The sequence below is a fragment of the Parasteatoda tepidariorum genome, chromosome 10, assembly GCF_043381705.1.
Source record: "Parasteatoda tepidariorum isolate YZ-2023 chromosome 10, CAS_Ptep_4.0, whole genome shotgun sequence".
Lineage (NCBI taxonomy): Eukaryota > Metazoa > Arthropoda > Arachnida > Araneae > Theridiidae > Parasteatoda > Parasteatoda tepidariorum.
In genome coordinates, this window is record NC_092213.1 from 45,574,248 (window position 1) to 45,596,035 (window position 21,788).

Sequence of the window (21,788 nt, forward strand, 5' to 3'; positions counted from 1 at the left end):
GACGGACTGGGAAACATCCCTAAGGATGATCCAAGGACATGTCATCACAATTTTGATCCTCTGCACAGGGAATGGCACCCCTGCTTAGGTAGCCTGATTACCTGCACGTGAAGTCAAGCACTTTAAGGTAGTACAGTTTAACGAGGACCAATACCGCACACCCTCGGCCCCTACGCAGACTGATCCAAGTGGTCACCCACCCGCACACTGACTGCAGCCAGTGATGCTTGACTTCAAAATTTTATAATTTTGTGCAAAATTTGAAAAAAAAAAAAAAACAGTTAATGCCGTCGGTACGCCACTGGATCTATCACATCTTTGAACATGGGGTGCTAATCTACTATACGTACCAACAATATCCATGGGGAGTTCTTACGGTAGGCAAACTATACTTATACTGTCAGATTTTGATGTGATGGAGAATACATCTCCGTCTCCTCTTAGGTTTTTCAAATTAAAACTGCTCATTCAAAAAAGTAAAGGGAGTACTGAAAAGCTACGTATTCCGTGCAACTGGCACATCATTTTTCTCAATGAGAACTGCACTTGCATTTCAATATCTTGACAACGATGCACAGCAACCTAGGAGTTTNAAACATAGCAAAGAAAACATTCATTTTTATTGTTACATTTATAAATATCTAAAAATTCGAAAACATTTTCGCCTAATTTCTTTTTTAAACACAAATCTCCTCTTTTCCAGTGGCTGTTTACGAAATAAATGTAAACACAATCCATCAATGAACCAATTGTTTCATCACACCAAGTACGAGATTACGCGAGAACACAGACAGGCGTGCACAAAATTATTGAAATTTTTATTTTAATTCACAATAAACGCGATAACTTCCCAAATTCTTGCAACCATGAGTGATAGTCAACAGCCAATCACAATGCGAAAAGCCCATTGATCCGACGTTATCATTTCCTTGTTGCCATTCTGTAGTAGAAACTATGGTTTAAAATTAGTTACCAATTCCTTAAAAGATAGAGACCCGTTGCGATCGCGAATTGAAATGTCAAGACAGATAAAGCCGACGCCAACCAAAATAACCTGGTGGAATCTTTGCCGCTCGGCTCTTTTGGCTTTTCCTCAAGTTTCTATACATCTTTACTTTTCTTTTCTGTGTTTATTGTCGTCTGAGCAGTGAATACGAAACTAGCCGTTTGTGTTCATTTGCTCTTAGATAAATTAATCTTGTTCATTGTCAGGCACAAAAGAAAAACGAAGTATTAAGTGTTTTACAATGTTTACATAATAAGTCACTTAAAATATTACCATGAATTTAGTAGTGTGGATAATATGCTTAACGATATGCATTGTACATGGAGATCGCCAGGAGGATTTAGAGGGTAAGTAACTTCAATATTGATTAGAAACATTTGTAACAATATTTTGACAATTATAAATTTAAAAAAAAGTATCCTATTAATTCTGACATGTTAGTGGGCAATGTCAAAAGCAATATTAAGTATTTATTTGCAAATTAAACTCTGATTTTATTGTTTTACCTTCTAAAATTAAATTATAACCGAGTTGTTAATATATACATCCGTATGGAAAAGTTAAAATCAAATTTTAGAACATATGATCTAGAATGTTTATTTAAAAATTGTTATACTTGCAATTAATGATGTTTTTTTACAGCAAATGTTTAAGCTGACGCTGATTTTATATATATAGGAGTTAAAATATACTCTTACTGTTATTTACCTTGATTTTGTATTTATACAGAATCATTTCTTTGTATTAAGTTTTTCTTGCAATATTAAATATTAATTTATAATTAAAAAAATTATTATTGATGAAAAATTACATTATAGAGAATCTAATTTCTGTGTTATATGGAATATTTTGGTAATGAAAATCATGCTGTATGTGGAATAACGTTTTGTGTCAACTGTTTAGTTATTTAGGCTTACATTACTATTAATAATGCAATAATCGCTTTACATTTTCATTTTAAATTTTATTTGTGTAAAGTTTATTATTTTGCCATTTTTATTTGTCAAAATTTTAATTATTATATTTTGACAGTTATACCATTTTGTAAATAAACAAAACATTTTAGGGGTTGGGCGTGACACTATTGAAAATGATAAGTCCAATTTGTCTTTATTTTGTAGTTTGAACACATGAATTTATAATTTTGTTGTGAAAGCTCAAAGTTGATTGCGCAATTTAAAAAATCTCTTGATTATTCCCATTCTCAAATTTTTCTATTAAATACAAGTAATTTATTACTATTTTCAAATGTATATGTGTTTCAATTTTTTTTGAAACCGTAAAGCTAGAAGCTTTGCTGAAGCTAGTTCTCTACAAGAATGTAATCTAAATTGATTTTTCTTATTATTAGAATATAAATTCTGCGTCACTTAATTCAGTGCTTTTCCCCTTCTGTAATTTATTTAAATTATTTTTCATTTGTATTTTTACATAATTCTTAGGGTGCGAGTAAGAAACTTTGATATCAATGAAATTTAATCCAATATAAAATTTGTAAACTACAAATCGCTTATGGCTGCCCCCCTTTTACATGGTCGATGATACAAGATTTGATTGCTCGGATGGTGTGAAGACTGCCCATAGGGTCAGCAGAGAGAGATTAGAATTGATAGATTTATGACGCAATAGAATGCAGAAAGCCTTATCTTTCACATTGTTTTTGTGGGATATATAGTTTCGTTACATGTGTAAGGATGAACGAAAAAGTTGTACGCAGGCAGCCTAATACAATCAATTTGTTTACAATCAATTTCTTATTTATTTCATTAATATTAAAATCAGGACAAAAATACATTATAAATTATAACTTCTGTATGGTCTATAAACTCTGCATTGCTTTATTGAGTGCTTTTTTTCTCTTTGAAATTTAGTTAAATTATATTGCTTTTTCTTATAGCATTTGTATAGTAATGTAACTTTTGTATTGTAGTGTCATGCTTAGTATGCATTTCTTACTCTCTTTTATGAACCCTAAATTAGTTAATCAAAATATTTTTGGGTTAAAAGTTTTCTAAATTGTTTTAGGCTTTTAATTAATGAATGAATTTTGCTAAGAAAAAACAGGGCAGGCAAAACAGGGTTGCAAAAAAGTAAATAAAAACTTATATACATTTCCGAATATGTTTATAAATAATATATTTGGAAGCATTTTAAGAATATATCCTTTAATTCTCTCTCTTTAATATTTTCATTTTAAATGTCCTTTGTGCGTGGCCAAAAGCATGAATTAGTTAACTCATATAATATAAGTAAACTAATAAATGTAATAAAATAAGTAAACTCATGTAAGAATGAAATGTAACTGTAGTGCATTGGTTTACTTACGACAACTTACGCTGAGATTAAGACAAAACTATTCACCCCATATTCCTATTCTAAGTGACGTTTCTTCGTAACCATAGTACTCGCCACGACTCGAGACGGGTGTCTGGAGGAGCTCTCCTGAAAGCTGTACTATAACTAAACTGTTTTTAGGTTTTTATTTTTATTTTTTAAAAGTTACTGGGAATGTTGTCATGAAAATGAAATGAAAACATATTAAAAAGTTTTAATAAGAACATTAGTTCATCGATCAAAACTGAAAACGTAATAAAATTTACTATATTCAAAAAAATTTCTAAGTATCGAAAAGAAATAATTTTATAAATATATAAATATTCCCCTTACTTTTAAGGGATAAAATTTTGGTCTACTGATCAAAATCCCCTCTTGTATAAAAGTAAGAAAAAAGGAAGGTGAATGTGAAACTGATAATGATATTATAAGAAGATTATTAAAAATGTAAGAAAAGTGTAACTGTAAATTGTAATAATAACGAAAGAAAATGAGAAAAAAATACAATTGAAAATAAATATTATCTTCAATATTCTTCAAAATAAATATAATCCTCATTGCAATAAGTGCAATTAATGAGTTATATATTCATTCATTTAATGACTAACATTATATCAGAAACAAATTCTAATTCCCAAAAAATAATAATTAATTTTACTGTCTTATAGAGATAATACACAATAATGTTGATAAAAACAACTTGGTGATAAAAATCAAAGAGGAGGGGTGAGAGTAAAATTAAAGTAGAGCTAGAGATTTCTTATCAGTGGAGTTGAACACTCTTAAACAATTACTTCAGATTTTTAATTTCACCATCATATCACTATTTTTGACTTATCATAATCGGAGTTGGGGATAAAGCGCTCGCAATGAGGTATGCTTTCCAGTAGTTATTGTGGTTTCCCGTGGTTAATGTGGGTAACTTATATAAGAAAAATCCTCCACGAATGCAAATTTCTCCAAATACTTGATCAAGGACTTCCCTTGTCTTCTGGATTCGGGTTACAGAGGCTACGTTAAGGAGTTGAACATTAATAGTCGTAATTCCAAAAAATTGGATCGCCTCTTTAATGACGGTTATAAAATAAAAATATCACAATTAAGAATTTTTTTTTAAACAAACTATACAGTATTATGATATTTAAGAAAAATACACAAAATTAATAATTAAAAGACTAACAAATTGATAAAATTTAAAAGTCGAATGAAATAAATAAAAAGGGAGGAGTATATTACAGAAGACTGGAGGCGCACCCGTCCAAAAAGTGTGGTAGTACGCCCCATTTTCCCCTACTCGCATTTATGCATCCAGCAGAATTTTCCATTTATTAGAATTTTTTTGTTCCAGTATCTTTGGGTAAACGAATTTTATAATTGTGTGCAAAAATGTTTTTATTTGCTTAAAAATCTCTCTGGATATGGTGAAACAGGCAGAAAGTAAAATTAACATTAAGAGGTGCAAACGTTCGATAACTATCCAAGCCTAAGTATTTTTTTTTCAATAAAACATTTACTCATTTTTAAATTCTGAGTTATAATAGCATGAAATAAATAAATCTGTAGAGCCAATGAAAGGGTGGTACAAAGGGGGATCTGCTCTAAGTCCTACGTTTTTTAAAGGTTTCGATCTAAAGATTGGTTTTTTAATTTAAAAAAATTCAGATTTTTTACAATCTCTTAGAATTTGAACGCTTTACCTTAGTCTTGTAAGATCAATTTTAACATATGCGTGTAAGAATTGGACCATGGCTAGTGCAGCTGAGGATGCACACCATTATAAAATTTAAACATCTTGAGAAAGACATTTGGTGGTAAGAGAAAGAAAAGAAAAAAATGGCCGTATGACAGGACAATTTGGAGCGTTACCTTTCCTATAAGGAGCCAAATGCCATTCATTTCATTAAACTACTAATGTGGTACACTTCTAATGTGGCTGAAATTATTATGAAATTCAAAACTACAACTGAAATTAAAGAAAATTAATTACTTGAATCTAGAAGGTTACTAGTCAGTTAAATTTTCCATTAGCAAGACTTTTTAACCGTTTTTCTGATCATCCCGAGTTAACACGGCTATGTATGTATTGCAAATATTTATTATTCCGATGAAACTCGGGCGTAGCAGAATTTGTCAGTACGTTTTGTCTTATCACGTTTTTACTAGGTCTTTTACTAGCAAATAAAAAAATCTGCTGTGATTGGAAGTTTGCCAAGTTTTGTTTGGGAGTTTTGATATTGTATTGTGGGACTGCACACGTGGCAATTACATATTTCAAATGCATTTTCAGAAAAGCATTGGTTTTGAGAAAATTATTATACGCTAACGCACAATACAAAAAAGTTTATTATAGTATTCTTTGAAACTTCGTATACAGATTTCGTATAATGTTTGCTAAGTTTATAACTAAAAGCTAAGGTCTAAGTCTGCAATAATTGCTTTTAAGATATTTTAAGTAAGAATGTTTAGAATTTTTAGTTTTTTAAAAATTAATATTGAACAATATATTTAGTTCTATTTCATTGTTTACTTGAAACTTTTTAAAGATTTTTATTCAAAACACGGGTAACCATATTATTGATTGAGAAAATAATTATTTTGATATTTATTCATTATTCTTTGTTGTGAAGCTGCTATCGTGACATAAAAAAGTTATTAGTTTTCATGCTCAAATAATTTTAAGACCCCTACTTACTAAAAATAAATTAAAATTTTTATTTAAGATATTTTCACAAAAAAAAAAAAAAAATTGTGTGGAGTAGTTGGATACCTTAAAATATTTTTTCTTGAATTGTTTTGCTAGCGTCTTTTTAGAGTTTTTATACAAGTTTATAAAGTGATTTTTTTTCTTATAAAATTTTTATATTAAAATTAATTTCTGTGTATTAAGTTTTTTCTTTTAAAATAAAATTTCTATTAAAGTCCTTTCCTTTTAAGTGATATTAATTTTAGTATCCCTTCAGATTTATGTGGAGTTATTGTATTTTATCCATGTTATTCTGCGTATTAATGCATTTTGTGTATAATATGCATTAAGTTTGACGCATTAACACATGTAATTTTATATAAAACCTTGTTCTTTTAGGTATTTTCTAAAACCTTTAAAATATCTCTCAAATATTCAAATACCTTATAGTTTGAACGAAAACATAATTAAAATAAAGCCTTTTTAGGAAACCGTGTTGATCATTTCACGTGAACAGAGCAAGTTGTGACGCAGCACTGACGTTATTTAGTCTTTGAAAAGAAAAATAGCCTATTTATTTAGCTGTTTGTTTCTATATTTGAAATAAATGCTTTGAAAAAAAAAAACCTTTTAAATTCATCTATTTTCTAAAATTCTTCATTTGTTTCCTTTATATGCTTTAGTGATTACGTTTTTCTTTATTTAAACATAATATTACTTTAAAATTGCATAAAATTGAAGTAAAATAAAACTCGTAACCAATTAGGTTATTATTACTAATTTGGTTTTATTTTATGAATAAACTTAATTTGGAGGTGGGTTATATCATTATTTCTTAAATTTAACTTTAACAGAGGACTGCACTTGTATTTAATTTGTTTTGGCAATTGAAAGTAATCAATAATTTTTAAAAAAGTTATTTTGGGCAATAAATTAACGCATATGAGTGGCCAGTGGCATAAGAACATAAATTACTTGAGTACACTTGTTTAAAGTACAGCAGTTTGCTTCAAAATAACTTTCATAAATATATACTTTAATTTGTAACAAGGTAGCAAAAAAAAAAAAACCCGAACTTTTCTGAAAAAGACCAAGCCAGCCGTTTTTTATTTAGAAGATTGGCTTTTATTTTAAAAAAGCCAGTCTTCATTTTATTATTCAAAATAAACATAAATGTATTTCGTTTTATTTTATTAACTATTCAGAAAAATAATGTAAGTAAAATATTTTATATTATCTATCAAATGTATTTTATTGGCGCAAATTGCAGTACCTTACAAGTTCAATATATAATGTGATGAAAACAATCACAGCAATGAGTTATTTAATGGCAGTATTTAAAATATATTTTCATGTCTTTTACGATGCAAAAGTTTGACATATGAAGATCAAAGGGAGAAGAGCGTTTTTGTGCATTTTTCATAAAAATGACGATTAGATCACCATTTGTTGCATCTAAAGGATTATTAGGTTTTGACAAATCAATTACGTAGAAAATCGGTTCTTGCTGAGAGTTATTATACTTTGAAGATCCGTCATGCTGGGAAAAAACGGTTTCTGTTCACATGTAGACAGCGCGAACAAAGAAAAGCGTAGTGAAAAAGACGATGAGAGTTCTACTGAGATGATTAGACAGGAATTACAGGGAAACAATGGTTCTTACCCAACCCGATTTTCAAATTTTATTTTTTCTCAACAACAAAAGTTATAAATATTGTTTTGAATTTTTTTTTTGGATGGAAATAAATGCTTGTGATATTCTTGTATATTTTTATTTTTACAATTTCAATTGTATGCTAGGTTCTGAACAATCTCATTCATTTTACTCAGCTTTCATGGACATAAACCGTTTTCCCCTTGATCCTAATTTTTATAATAAAACTTGGTATACAAAAGTGGTGCGAATAATTTAAATTTTTATTTACATGTATTATTACTGCAAATACTACAAAAAAAAAATTAACTAAACACATAATCCAGTTTTGACTAGTTGAATACTCCGTTTAGAATAGGATAAAACATATCAAAAACAGGAAAAAAAATGGATTGCAAATTTCAATAATGTTTAGATAAGAAAAATGTTTTGGACGTAAAAAAAATAAATAAATAAAACTTCATTATGTGTTTTTTGTCAATAATTTAAAAAAGAATTAATATTTTTTATTATTTTTGGAAATCTGACAATCAGTGGAAGGAATTTTTATATCCTTTTTATAATATTATAGTTTTTGAAAGATATTAGTTATAATAAAAGCGGCTTTTTTAATTTTAGCTGGTTTTTTGTAAATGTATTTTTTTTTAAAGGCGACTGGAGTTTTTGGCTCTGCTACAATGCTGATTTGTAAGCATAGCATACAATGTTCTATTCATTAGGTGATTGTCGTTGAAATTAATTGGATGCCATTAGTGTATGCTTTTAGGCCGGCTGTTTTAAAAAGAATAAGCGTGAGTGAGACAGAAACTTAAACATTGACTTTGACATTGATAAACCATTTGTGTATCAAACATGCTTGAACAGAGTATTTCATTAAAATAATAATAATAATCATAAAAGTGAAGAATGCGGTTGTATATGTACATTGACAATACCTTCTTGTATGCCGAATACTGATTTAAAAATGTAGTCAAACCCGGCTGTGATGAATCTGGGATATAATGTACTTATAAACACTCGCTTGTAGTGTGCTTTTTAGAGGTCCCTTCTGAACTTCAATTTAACGAATGTTACTTTGCACGCTTATAGTGAATAACTGAAAAATTGGTAGTTCATTTATAGGGAACTCTAATTTCATTCCCGCAGCTTTTTTTTCAATCTCTCTATCTTTAAACTTGCAGGAGTTGCGATTGTAAATGACGGCATTTATTTACATTATGGCAAATCTTGCTCTCGCATGCTTTTCTGTTTTTAAACTGTGACGAACATGTTGGAGACGAGTGCTCTCCCCTATGTCGAGGAAGACAAAAAATTTCAGCAACTTATATCTCAAAAATAAAATCGGCATTCAAGTTTCTGTTTTTTTTTTCTTCCTTGGAAAAAATTAAGCTTAGAAAGTACTGGGCTTCTAACTAATTGTTGATACGAGAACTAGTAAATTGACTTAAGGTCGAATTGCAGTTATTCAAAAAGTACTAATATCTTCCAAAGGTGATGCAATTTAATTGATTAATTTTTCTTTTAAATATTTGATTTGTTGTAATATATTTAACGTGTTAATATTTTATAAAAAATTTAGCCGCTTTTGGCGACCAGATAGGAATTATTTGTGCGTTAAAGCTTTGGAAATATTTGTGCAATAAAGCTTTGTATTTATATTTGTTTCATTAAAAAAAAAAAAAAAACACAAAGGCTATTAATTTTTTTTTGTTGTCTGTCAGGAACATGTTGCTCTTCGCTATTTCTTTTAATGTTGCTCTTTCAGATTACCATTTGGTTATGTCCACGCAGAATGAAATCTGTAGTCTCTAACTCTTATCAGAATTTAAAAAAAAAAAATTGTTTGAAGATTGTATTATTTTAAAGCAATTTGAGGTATATTTTCATGGAATCCGTTTAGTTATTCAAAAATGGCAAATGTTGCAGCTTCCAGTGTAAAACAACGTTCAATAAATGTTTCCTTTTAATTAAAAAGAACAGAGCCATTTATTTAGTACTTGAAAAGGACACTATTATTCTCGTAAATCTGACATTTTATTATTTTTTACCCATACACCTTTTAATTGCTGAATTTAATTTTTAGTTGATTCAATTTTTGTAATAATATTTATCTTCAAATCCAATTGAATTCTCTGAAATATTTAGTATTTTTTTCAACTATCGGGTTCAGAAGTGTAATTTTGAAGTTATAATTTGGATGAATAAAAATGGTGTCTCTGTTACTTTTTTCACATAAAGTGAATAAAAAAAGACAAATAAATAAAATAAAAATTTAACCCGCCACTTTTTATTGTGTATTTACTTGCAAATTACACCACAAAATGCTATCAATCATGATCTTAACACTTACAAGACAGACCTTGAATGCGTTAATTTGTTGAAATAAATAGTTCATTATTTTAGCAATCAATAAAATTCCAATCGCAGCTGCAACATTCAAAATAATTTAATAAAGATAAACACTTAAACTATCCCATAAAATCTTTACTTTCGCCCTCAAACCCAGTTCTTAGTTAAAAATTCCTTTATACCATTTAATGAGGGACGGATTTTCCCTTTTTTATTTCCATTCTTTGTTTGCATATTTAAACAATGCAGTTTATCATAAGAGAATCTTACGGAGACATTAGAGATGGGGAATGTCTTTTTCCCGATGGAGCATGAGTGGACTTAGCGGTTGCCTAGGCAACCTGCTCTAAGAATCCCTTCGTGAGCACGCTCCCCCACCTTCAACATTTTCTTTGTTGTAACAGGTCGTGTCTGTTTTAGAACATCATTTTGCATACCTGTTCTATCTGGGCGCAAAGACACCCAGGACATGGTCATCGGTCCCACGCATTGTCTATGGATTATATTGCTATTTCTAGAAACAAGAGGTGCTGTGCAATGGAGAGAAATGCCGTATCCAGGTAAACATATGGTCTTTCCAATACAACTTGTTCGATTCATTCTTAACGTTTGGTGATGAGTGGGAATGCCGGTGTTTGTTTCATGAATGAAAGTACTTGGTGCAATGGAATGCGATTCAGGGGTTGTTTTAATTGTCGTTTGATCTGGTTTTGCGTTTAGCCTGTGTAAAAGTAATTATTTTACATGAACATATGCTCATCAATATTTTTTTTAAGTGTGTATTGTCTGGATTGTTTGATTAAAGAATGATAGGATTTTGATTTCAAATATTTTTATAAATAAAATCAAAGTTTGTCTCATCTGCGCGTGGAATTTTTGAATTTTTCTTTCATTCCTCTATAATCTTTTTGTCAAACCTAAAAATTAAAGGGAAAGTATAGTTACTACATGGAAATGTATGATAAAATGTATTGAAATAAAAATGTATGATTTATTTATGCTATATTTTTTTTAACATCTTGAATTTACAACTTTATTACGAGGTATGCAGCTGTTCACATTATATATATATATATATATATATCAGAATGTGTCCATAGGGTATTGTTAGACTCTTACCCTTTCTGGAATGAGAAAAATATATTTTTTCAAGCATATATTCGTGGTCGTATGTAGATATTTTTTCATAAAACAATAACTGGTACGTACAGGATGATAGCTTTATAACAAAACTAAATAATTGGTTTAATGTTAATGTCAGCATAAATATGATAGCTTAAAACTGTTATTTTTCCTGTTAATTATTTTATAACTATAATGAGGAAACAAAATTATGTGTTTTTCTTTCTTTACAACCGTCATAAGATTCCCGTCTTACCTTGCTTTAAAAAGAAGTATAATATAAAATTAAGTAAACTTACATTAGCAATGGTTTTAAAATAAAATGTGATGAAAACNGAACTAATAAAAAAATGATTCTATCTCTTATTCGTGACTTTTATATTTCTAATACTGAAAAGAAAATGAATGCAATTTTATCCTACTCTGTGAGTTCAAGTTCTAAGCATATTTTTATATTTGTTCAGTTGTTAACGGACTCAACTGTGTACTGCATTTCATCATCCTCGGGATGTTATTAACAACCTTAAGCAACTTTCAGGGAGTGGACTAAATAATTTAAACACTTCTATACTAATACATTTTTACATTTTTTCATATTTCTCAAGAAATACTTAAAGAATCATTTTATAACTTTAGAAAAGTTTATATCATGCTAATTCTCATACATATTGGTGAAGTTTAAAGGTTTGAGGGTCCGACAATAAATTACAAACGGAAAATAGTGTTTTAGTATTACTGAGGAAGTTTTAGCTTTAAAATTTAAAAAACTTCGTCGAAAACTATGCAATATATAAGTAATTAAAGTTGCACTTTTATACTGCTCAAAAAAATGTAACATTTGTTTTTTATAATTTTGTAGTGAATCTAATTTGGCAATTAATGAAAAAAGTCCAATTTGAATATTTTAAATTTTTGAAATTAGTTAAGTAGTTAGAAATTATTTAAGTAGTTTTTTGTACTTTTAAAAAGAAAGCTAAAAATAATAATGGGGCTTTCTACATATATTACATTGTAAAGCAAAATTCAATAATAAATTATAGTACTTTGCAATAAATGTTCTTACACCAAAATGAGATTCTATAAGGTACGAAAACACGAGAGAGAAAAGTGATACTTTTATGGGGGATGATTCTTAACAATGTCGGTGTCATTTTTAATAAATCTGGTTCAATAGTACCAAGTTCAATTTGTGAAAAAACCCTTTTCATTTTGAGCTTTCTTTTAACAAGTACGAAAACTACATCAAATTGCTTGAAAGTTTTTAAGATATTCAAATCCGACTTTTTTAATTAGTTGCTAAATACGATTCACTACAAAATTAAGAGAAAAAATTAATTTTTTTCCTGCGCATGCACAGTATTAAAGAACTGTATTAATTACTCATATCTTGCGCAGTTTTAAAAAAAAATTTCTCAAATTTTAAAGCAATCATTTGTAATTAATTTTGAATTGCTTCAAATATTTGTTTATTTTTATGCAATATTTTTTTAAATTACAGCAAAAAAAAGAAGAAAAAAAAATAAGAAACACACACAAGAAAATTAATTTTTATAAAAATGTACAGATCTCCATAAATATTCAAACTAGGTTTACCAAATGTTGTGTAAGTATTGCATGCATAATCAAAATAATTGTATCTATTGCTACATTTTTCGGCATAGGGTGTTCAAAAGCACTGTTTTCCGTTTGTAATTTATTGTTGGTCTCTCAAGCCTCTAAAAGCTTCTTACTAGTTTATAAAATAATTCGTTAAGTATTTTTTTGAGGAAAAAAAAATGTGTTAGTATAGAAGTGTTTCCCCATTATTTTGTCCAACCCCTGTAACATTCATTTCCATTATTTATTATTTTTTTTATAAAATGTTAATTCAGTTTAAATTACACGACGGAAATGTTTCTAAATTAAATTAAAATTTTAGTTTAAAATCGCTTCAGTTGTGTAAGTATAACAATTTGAGTTAAACAACTGAATTTAGTGATGATTCTTAATGACATTTTGAGGAATGTAGAAAAATATTAGCTTAAAAAATATAGTCGCAGAAGAAAGGTGTTTACACACATTTTCCCAATAAAAATCGTTTTATTTAATGATCCTTACCTTGAAAGAATTCTTCTTAACCTTACCTTAAAGAATTTTTTTCATAAAAATTGAGTTATCATCTTTTTTCTTTTCCCTTTCCTGATAGTTTACTGTTGGAGCAAGTAAATTAAATTTTTAAATAAACAAATTAAATTAATATAATTTTATAACTATTTTTTACATAAAGCTTAAACTTTAAAAAGTGTTAAAACTGATATAATATTCTGACTATGGCTTATTTATTACTGCTTAATTTAATATTAGCCGCCGTTGGCTACTAGCTTAGTCACCTTTCAAAATTATTTTCACCATCATATGAACTTTAATGAAAACCAAGCCGAATGCATAGCACAACTGTATTTTAATATTCTAATTCTTCTACTTTTCCTGCAATTCTAACACTTTATTTAGATTTAAACAATATATTAAGCAAATTTTTTTACCGTCTAGCGTATGCGGTTTTTTCCGCGAAGTACTTTTATTTCTATTTTAACTGCCCTTTGCGGTCGTATGTCTACTCTCAGCCACCACAGCAAAGACGTTAGCCACTGTTTAATGGCAGACTGCATATATTGCGACACTGTGAAGATGTGAAGAGTGAAGATTGTTCTGTATGTTCGTATGTTCAAACAGAAAAATTAAAGGCGGAAGGAAAAGAACAGAAAAATTAAAGGCCAAACAATTATTTTTTCGACGCATGTTCTCGAAAACCAGGGCTTCATATTGGAGACTGCTTTGAAAGGTACCACGCGATGGAGAACTATAAAATATAATTTTTACATAAAATTGAAACAATATTATTGCGTTACATACACCGAAGAGCCATTACATTATGACCACCCTGCTAATAACATGTAGGACCACCTTTAGCCCTCAAAACTGCTAGCATCCGCCGTTGCTTTGATTCCACGAGGTGCTGATAGGTAGTCTGAGTTATCTGGTACCAAGCGCTGTCCAACTGATCCTGCAGTTCCCTCACATTGCGAAGGGATAGCGTGGCAGCACGAATTTGGTTTTCCAAGTAGGACCAGAAATGCTCTATTGGATTAAGGTCAGGTGAGTTTGGTTGCCAACGTAATTGCTAAGGTAAACAACGTTTAAGAGCACAAAAATATTTATTTATTTCTTACACGTTGCTTACCTTAGTTTGTATTTTAGCACAAAGGTCGCCTACTTGTGTATTTATGTTCAAGTATCTTACAGAGGCCAGGGATTGTTCTATGAGGATTATGGGTCCTAATGTGCCCCATGAAAACATTGTTCCTGGGCGAGAAACCATGAAAACCTGGGCGAGCCCATTGTTGCAGATGGAGGGTGGTCACAATGTAATGGCTCTTCGGTGTATATCTAAAGTTTAAAAAAAGAATAAATAAATTTTATTTTTCCTTCATAATCCTGCCTATTATATATTATTGTTTGTTCAACGAAAATTAATACCGACCTGCACGACGCCCATGTGTAAACTTAATACGACCGCAAAGGGTTAAAGAGTTTTCCGCAATATTGTCAAAGTTCGTTATGTATTGAATTTAAGTAATTTAAAATCTGTCGGGCAGCCATTAAACCACACAAACCACCGTAAGTGTGAGTTCGAGACATTTCAGCATAGTATTCAGCAAAAATATTAAAATTATTTCTATTCCTGCTGTGAGATAAAATAGATACGTGCTGTACTATTTCCTCACTCAACTCTCGGGCCATAACTTAGTATCGTATAATATATGTATGCTCGAAAAAGGCTACGTCACCAATAATTGGTATGACAGTATGTGGAACCGTTTAGGTTTAAAATTTCTGCAGCCATTTTAGAAAGGATCAAAAATAATTCTAAATAATTACAAATCGCTTCAAAAATCAAATCGCCTTAGCAAGTCTTGAAAATGGGCGCCTGTTTTGAAGGGCTTGAAGCATGTCAACTGTTATTTCATATTTGTATATTTTTGAAGTGAATGAAGTTTTCAATCAGGTAATAACTATAGTGGTGCCAATTGATAGAGATACCCGAGTTTATGGTGCTTTAGGAGAGAAAGATAAATACAGTTTATCAAGAGAGAATTGAGTGTGATTTATTAAGTGTAATCTATGTGTGAAAAAAAACTTCTCTGCTTTAAAATTTCATACTATCAGTAAATTTTATTTTAAATCTATATCTTGTTCTTCGCCATGCGGAAAAACATTAAAACGATATTTGGGGTTATTTATAACGCACTTAATTATTTTTCTGTTCTTCCTTCCGTTTTGTAATAAATTTACACTGTTCTTATCACGTTTTCGAAAAATTACTCTTTATTTGTTGGTTGCCATAATTAAGGTTCAAAGATGAAGTATAAAAAGGGATCTGGTTAAAAACTTTCTGAAAATTGAAAATCCGGAGGTACAGATATACTTTTGGTTATAAAATAATTTAAAACCCACCTTTTTCTATTTTTTAGATGTGTTTTTTAATAATGCTTTTATATGTAATATATAATAATTTACAAAACATCTCAAACGTGTAAAAAAAAAAGAGTTAAACTAATTACAATATTAATTTTAACAAAAATATTTTTATTGTCGTAGATATTGTAGACAGGTGTACTTCAGGCTGAATTTTAACGAAGGGTTAGTATTTTTCCTATAACATTAATGCGTTTTTCTTTCGCTCTAGATGTTTACGCATTGTTGAAACAGCTTTCATTTTTTGTTGCTACAATAAAGCAGGGCGGAAGTAAGCCTTTATAGTACTCTCAAAATTTCAAAGAAAAAATGAATAATGTAAAAATACGATGAATAAATAGAAGAGAGAATTTCTTTTATGTTATCCTTATTTATATTTAATTCATCGATGTTAAAAAGATAATATGTAGTCCTTGATCTTAAACAGATTTTATACTTTACTCAGCAGCATTACCCTAAAGTCTCTACTTACCTTAACTTAAATTAGCGAGAAAAAAATCACTCACATCTGTTATTTTCAGAAACGATTTACATCTTATTCCTCCACTACCCATGCCAATTATAATGCATGAAGGCTGAGTTGCATAAACTCACCATAATTTTTTGTTTATGTGTAATTGCGTTTCTTGATACATTACTATCATCTTTTTCTATTATATGTTGGAAAAATACATTATCAGAAAAATCAGAGTTTTTTTAAAATCCTAATCTGATTTATGTTCATTAAAATTAATGAAAATGAGCCCATTACATAATTTCAATAAAAAACGTTTTTGTTTGAGAATTTATTGAAAATTCTGGACTCTAAACAAAAATCTATATTATTAACTTAGTTGTACTCTAAATTTCGAATTGAATTGCCTCTCTCAAAGTCACATGCCGCGGCTGTGGGCAAGAAAATTCAAGTATTCAAGATTTGTTTTCCAATTTTCAGAATTTAGTCTTGACTGCATCAGTATTTGAAGTTCATAAAATAAAGTTTTTGTCACGTCTATCGGCGCAATAAACATATGTGTTATTGTATTCACATTCCGGTTAGCTAGAGCACTCTAATTTTAACTAGAGCTCTCAGGTGAATGACAATAAAAGTTATAATCGGCCGGGATAGCCTGGTCGGTAGGGCACTGGGCCCATGTCCAAGAGTTCGTTGGTTCGATCCTCGCCGGCCGAAGACTCCCCGTGTAGTAAATGGTGACTGATGCACGTAACATCTGTCGCGTCGCAAAGTCCTCCACTCTCCCATAGAAAATTAATACCTCTGGAGGTACTGATTCAGGAGTTGACTTGTCTTCTGAATTGGTTCAAAATTACAAGGCTACGGAGTTGAGCATTAGTAATCGTAAACCCAAAAATTGGGTCGGCTGTTCAACGAAGGATAAAAAGAAAAAAAAAGTTATAATCGTTTCCTTACCGCTACAAACAAATTTTAACGCCATCTGATGTCCAAAAAAGAATTTATTGTGAATGGAAATTTCGACATTTTCCCGAATAGCTAGAACGATTATATCTCAACCGACCTCCATGAGTGACATTTATCTTCATATAGAATTAATCTTCGGTCGAAAATTTGACCGCTTTACGATTAGCTGCAATGCTGAAATTTTGATTGGAGTCTGTGATTGTTAACAACCTCACAAGTAATAATTGTTTAAAAAATGTGTCCAAAATTTATCCTCATTTTTATCGTTAATTGATATTTCTTTTTCTTAAATAAAAATCTAATTGAAAACTAAAAAAAAAAATCATAAAATAAAAAGTAAAAAAATCATCTTTTCTTTTAAGTGAACTGAAATAATATTTCTATTTTTGTCGCACCTGAAACAAAATCAGTATGAAGTAATATATTTTCTATCAACTTCAAAAATCCCCCGAAAGTCGTCGATTGATAGCTATCGATTTTCCTAAAATGTTTTGCATTTTAGGTATAATTGAATTAATGTGGCATTTTTGAAAAATAAACAAAAATAGAATTATTTTCTGCTCGTAAGTTCACTTGAAAAATTTAATTTTTTGAAACTATTATTTAATTTTATTTCCAATGATTTTCTTTTGTTTAACAATTTTAGGTGCTAATACCAAAAAACAATTTGTAATTATACGTATATTTTTTTAACATAATATTTTCTAAATCAATCCATAATTATACGGGCAATGGCTTGTAATTTCTATTTACGACACACCCGTGAAACTCTTTGTTTCATGTCTGTGAAAATGATCACGTCTGCTAGTAACATTTATTTTGTTTTTAAATAACTTAACTGATTTGTGGATACGATCTGAACTATTGTAACAATGTCATTACTTTAGATCAGTTTTTCTCAAACTTATGACTTTTGTGTACCCTATCTTAATTTTTCGTAACGCTGTGTACCACTAATAAAAAAAAAAATTAGTGAATGTTTTTAAATTTTTTTAAATTTTTCTTCTTTGGTACAAAGTTTCGTTAATAAGTTTATTTGCATCAGTGAGAAGGATGATATTGTTTTTGCTGTGATAACAGCTGATGTGATTAAAAAAAAAAGATGCACAAAAGTTAAAAATCACAACTGGCTGTTGACACCACTAATTATTAACTGTTAACTCTGCAAAAAATAGCCAATAAAAAAATACGTAATCGTAAATTTTCACGGCCAGCTTTGTTTTTGAATAAGAGTTTTTGAAATTTTCGTTTGTTGCAAGAAATTTCGCATAAGAACGCGTACCCCCGCCAAAACTGTTCCCGTACCCCGGGGGGTGCGCGTACCACACTTTGGGAAACACCGCTTTAGATTATCAGATTTCCTTTAAAAATAAGTATAAATTTAATTTAAGAATTGATTTTTTTTATATATATACCAAGTTTAGTCAAAATCAATTAAACTTCAACCTAATCATTTAGAACGCGACGTATATGTTTCCTAATATTTTTTTGAAAAAAAAGAATAATGAAAAATAGAATGATATATATAATTATATATATTTCTTGGGCTGACAGAAGATGTACATATTTGCAATGAATCTTCACTGCGGTCATAAAATAAAAACGTTTTAACTTAGCTTAGTCGGTTGATTATTGTGTTGTCTATTTGATAAAATCAACAAAATAACTTTTAAACAAAATTACGAGCATGTCTGCTATTGCGTATTTCTATCCATCTGTTTGTGAAATAAAAATGAAAACCGTAATATTTCCTTTTCCAAACAATACCTTGTTTATAAAAAAGGAAATTCCAGGTGTTTGCGTCAAATATGATTGATTCATTATTATGCTTATATTTTTCTTAGAAAAACCTTTAAAAAGTTTAAATGAACAAATTTGTATTTAAGATTAAATTTATCTTAAAAGAATTATAAGATGATAGAAAAGTTAACACTAATATTGAAATACCTATTGAAAAAAAATTTTTTTTGCCGTATTTAAATCAGCATTCATTAGATTTTTATTAATGTAACTTTTATTTTGTTTCTTCAGTATTTTTGTCGTAAGAATATTTGTATGGATGTCCATAAGTAAGAACAATGTGCAATTGCATAAAAATTTAAAATTAAAGGCATTTTTAATTTTCCTTCTAAAAAATCATTCCTGGTATTAAAAACTAGTTTAAATAATGAATTAAATTATGAAATAAGTTTATGAATGCTTTTTTTTATGATTGTTTAGCAAAATCATTATATTTTTTACCTGATTTACGTAAAATAATAAAATATTTTAGTCGTATGATTATTATCATGACATTTATTTATAATTTTGTAGGGTTTCCCTAATGTAAGAATATATATAAAAAATTAACGTTATATATATAAAAAATTCAAATTGAAGTCATTTTTAATTTTCCCCCACAATCTTCTATTTTTAAAAATTGGTTTAAATTAGGAATAAATCAAGTAAAAGTTATCGATGCTTTTTTGTGATTGTTTAATAAAATCATTATATTTTCATCTTGATTTAAGTAAAATAATATTTTTAATGTCGCACCCTTTTTCTTAAAACATCCTGATGGTCTCACGCTCTTTGATTCTCTTATCTAGTTAAACATTTGACAGTCTAAAAATGTCAAGAGGAATTTTTATTTACAGCACCTGAGTCAAGTAGTTTTATCTTTTTATGACAATTAAACAAGCGTACTCAATTTTAAGCACAGTAACTTTTAAACAAAAACAAAAAATTATGTTACTATGTTTATGGTTTTTTGTTATGACTGTAATACTTATACTGTTTGTTATTTATCTTTTAATTTGGGGCATTTTAAAATAAATTATGACTCCGTTTAAAACGCGGTGTTTAATTTTTCAATAAAACTGTAGTTGTACGTCTGTGTAAATGAAAAGACAATTTTTCTTTTTAGCGTATTTATTATTAAACCAAAATAAAACTGTTTTTTAAAAATTGTTAAATGGAATGTGATTAAATGATTAGTTATTACTAGTTCGTATTTTTGAAATATTATAAATGTCATTAAATTGTAGTTGAATGTCTTTATAATTAAAAAGACATTTTAACTTTAGTATTTTTTCAATGTTCTATTAGTTCAGACTCTCCCTATATCTTGTTCAAATTTTCAATCGTTAATAAATTAATTTTTATTCATCCACTCATGTTCAAATACATTTTTTTAAACTTGTAGTGTACGACACTTGATGTTAATTCAGTTTTTTCGAATATTAATTCATAAATTAAATAGGGAGTGAAAACCGAAATGGAATTTTCTGATTGGTTAGTCATTGTTTTAAATTTTACTGTAAGCGATTCAGTTTTTCATATATTTTAAAGATAGCGTCAGTGATAATTTCTAACTTATAACTCTATTTTAACAAAAAAAATAGTTTATTGCTCACATTTAAATATTTAATTATTCGCTGTGTCAGATAAATTCATTAAAGAACATTACGTGGTAGAACGTCTAGTCCACGTCACCAAATTTATACTTTTATAGTTGTCTGATACCACACGTCTTTTTTACCACTTTTATATCAACTTGCCTTCGTGTATGTCTGTTCGGGTGGAATTTTGTAATCGATTTTAAACTAACTTCCCGACTAGCTACAGACTTCAAATTCGGCACATAGTTCAGAATTGGATGACAATGCATGAAAACGAAGAGAAAGAAGACATACAAAGTTAAATAAAATTAAAGAAAAATTAATATTTTCACGATTGCCTTTTGTTGTCGATTCGATTATTTGAAATTAGCGTCACATGTCAGTTGAAAAGTTTTGTGTACAGTGAGGGAAAAAATTGAGATTTTGGAAGTTAGTACAAAAAAAAAAGAAGTTATATTTTTAAAAACCACGTTTTTGTAGTGGAGAATAATAATCAGGGCTGATTGTGCTCCGGAAAAATCCTGATTTCCGGATTTTTCGGTAACAGTGATCCGGAAGTTTTCGGAGATCGAAATTCCAGACGTTTCAAAACATCATTGATCACTTATGCTTCCGGAAATCAAATTTTTAAAGGTGGAACTTAAAAGCACAGTTTATATTATTTGTTTGTAAGGGAGAGCCACAGAGATACTTTATAAGCTTATATTCATGATTAATATTCATTTTTTATCACTAAATAGTTGTTATAATCATNTGTGTCAGATAAATTCAATAAAGAACATTAGGTGGTAGCACGTTTGATCCACGTCACCAAATTTATACTTTTATCCTTGTCTGATACCACACGCCTTTTTTACCACGTTTATATCAACTTGCCTTCGTGTATGTCTGTTCAGGGGGAATTTTGTAATCGATTTTAAACTAACTTCCCGAGTAGCTACAGACTTCAAATTCGGCACATAGTTCAGAATTGGATGACAATGCATGAAAACGAAGAGAAAGAAGACATACAAAGTAAAATAAAATTAAAGAAAAATTAATATTTTCGCGATTGTCTTTTGTTGTTGATTCGATTATTTGAAATTAGTGTCACATGTCAGTTGAAAAGTTTTGTGTACGGTGAGTGAAAAAATTGAGATTTTAGAAGTGAGTACAAAAAAAATAAAATAAATAAATAAATAAAAGGTAATATTTTAAAAAACCACGTTTTTGTAGCGGAGAATAATAATTAAAACACAAAAATTTGAAAACGAAAAACGTGGTGCGCATGAAATACATAACAGTACATATACACATACATATACACATTTTCTTACTCATCCACA

At 29.1% G+C, this 21,788-nt stretch overlaps 1 protein-coding gene across 2 annotated transcripts in view; it reads left to right on the forward strand.

The window, feature by feature from the left end:
* Window positions 1–1,116: 1,116 nt before the first annotated feature.
* The window catches only part of LOC107448048 (uncharacterized), a 48,902-nt gene continuing 28,230 nt past the window's right edge, over window positions 1,117–21,788 (forward strand). The window contains exon 1 of one of the 2 annotated variants that reach the window (XM_043040304.2): window positions 1,117–1,353. In XM_043040304.2, the coding sequence (XP_042896238.1) occupies window positions 1,281–1,353 (73 nt within the window). In that variant the 5' untranslated portion in view covers window positions 1,117–1,280. Of the gene's footprint in view, window positions 1,354–10,407; window positions 10,587–21,788 lie in introns of those variants that run through there. The other variant, XM_043040300.2, reaches the window with a different exon arrangement.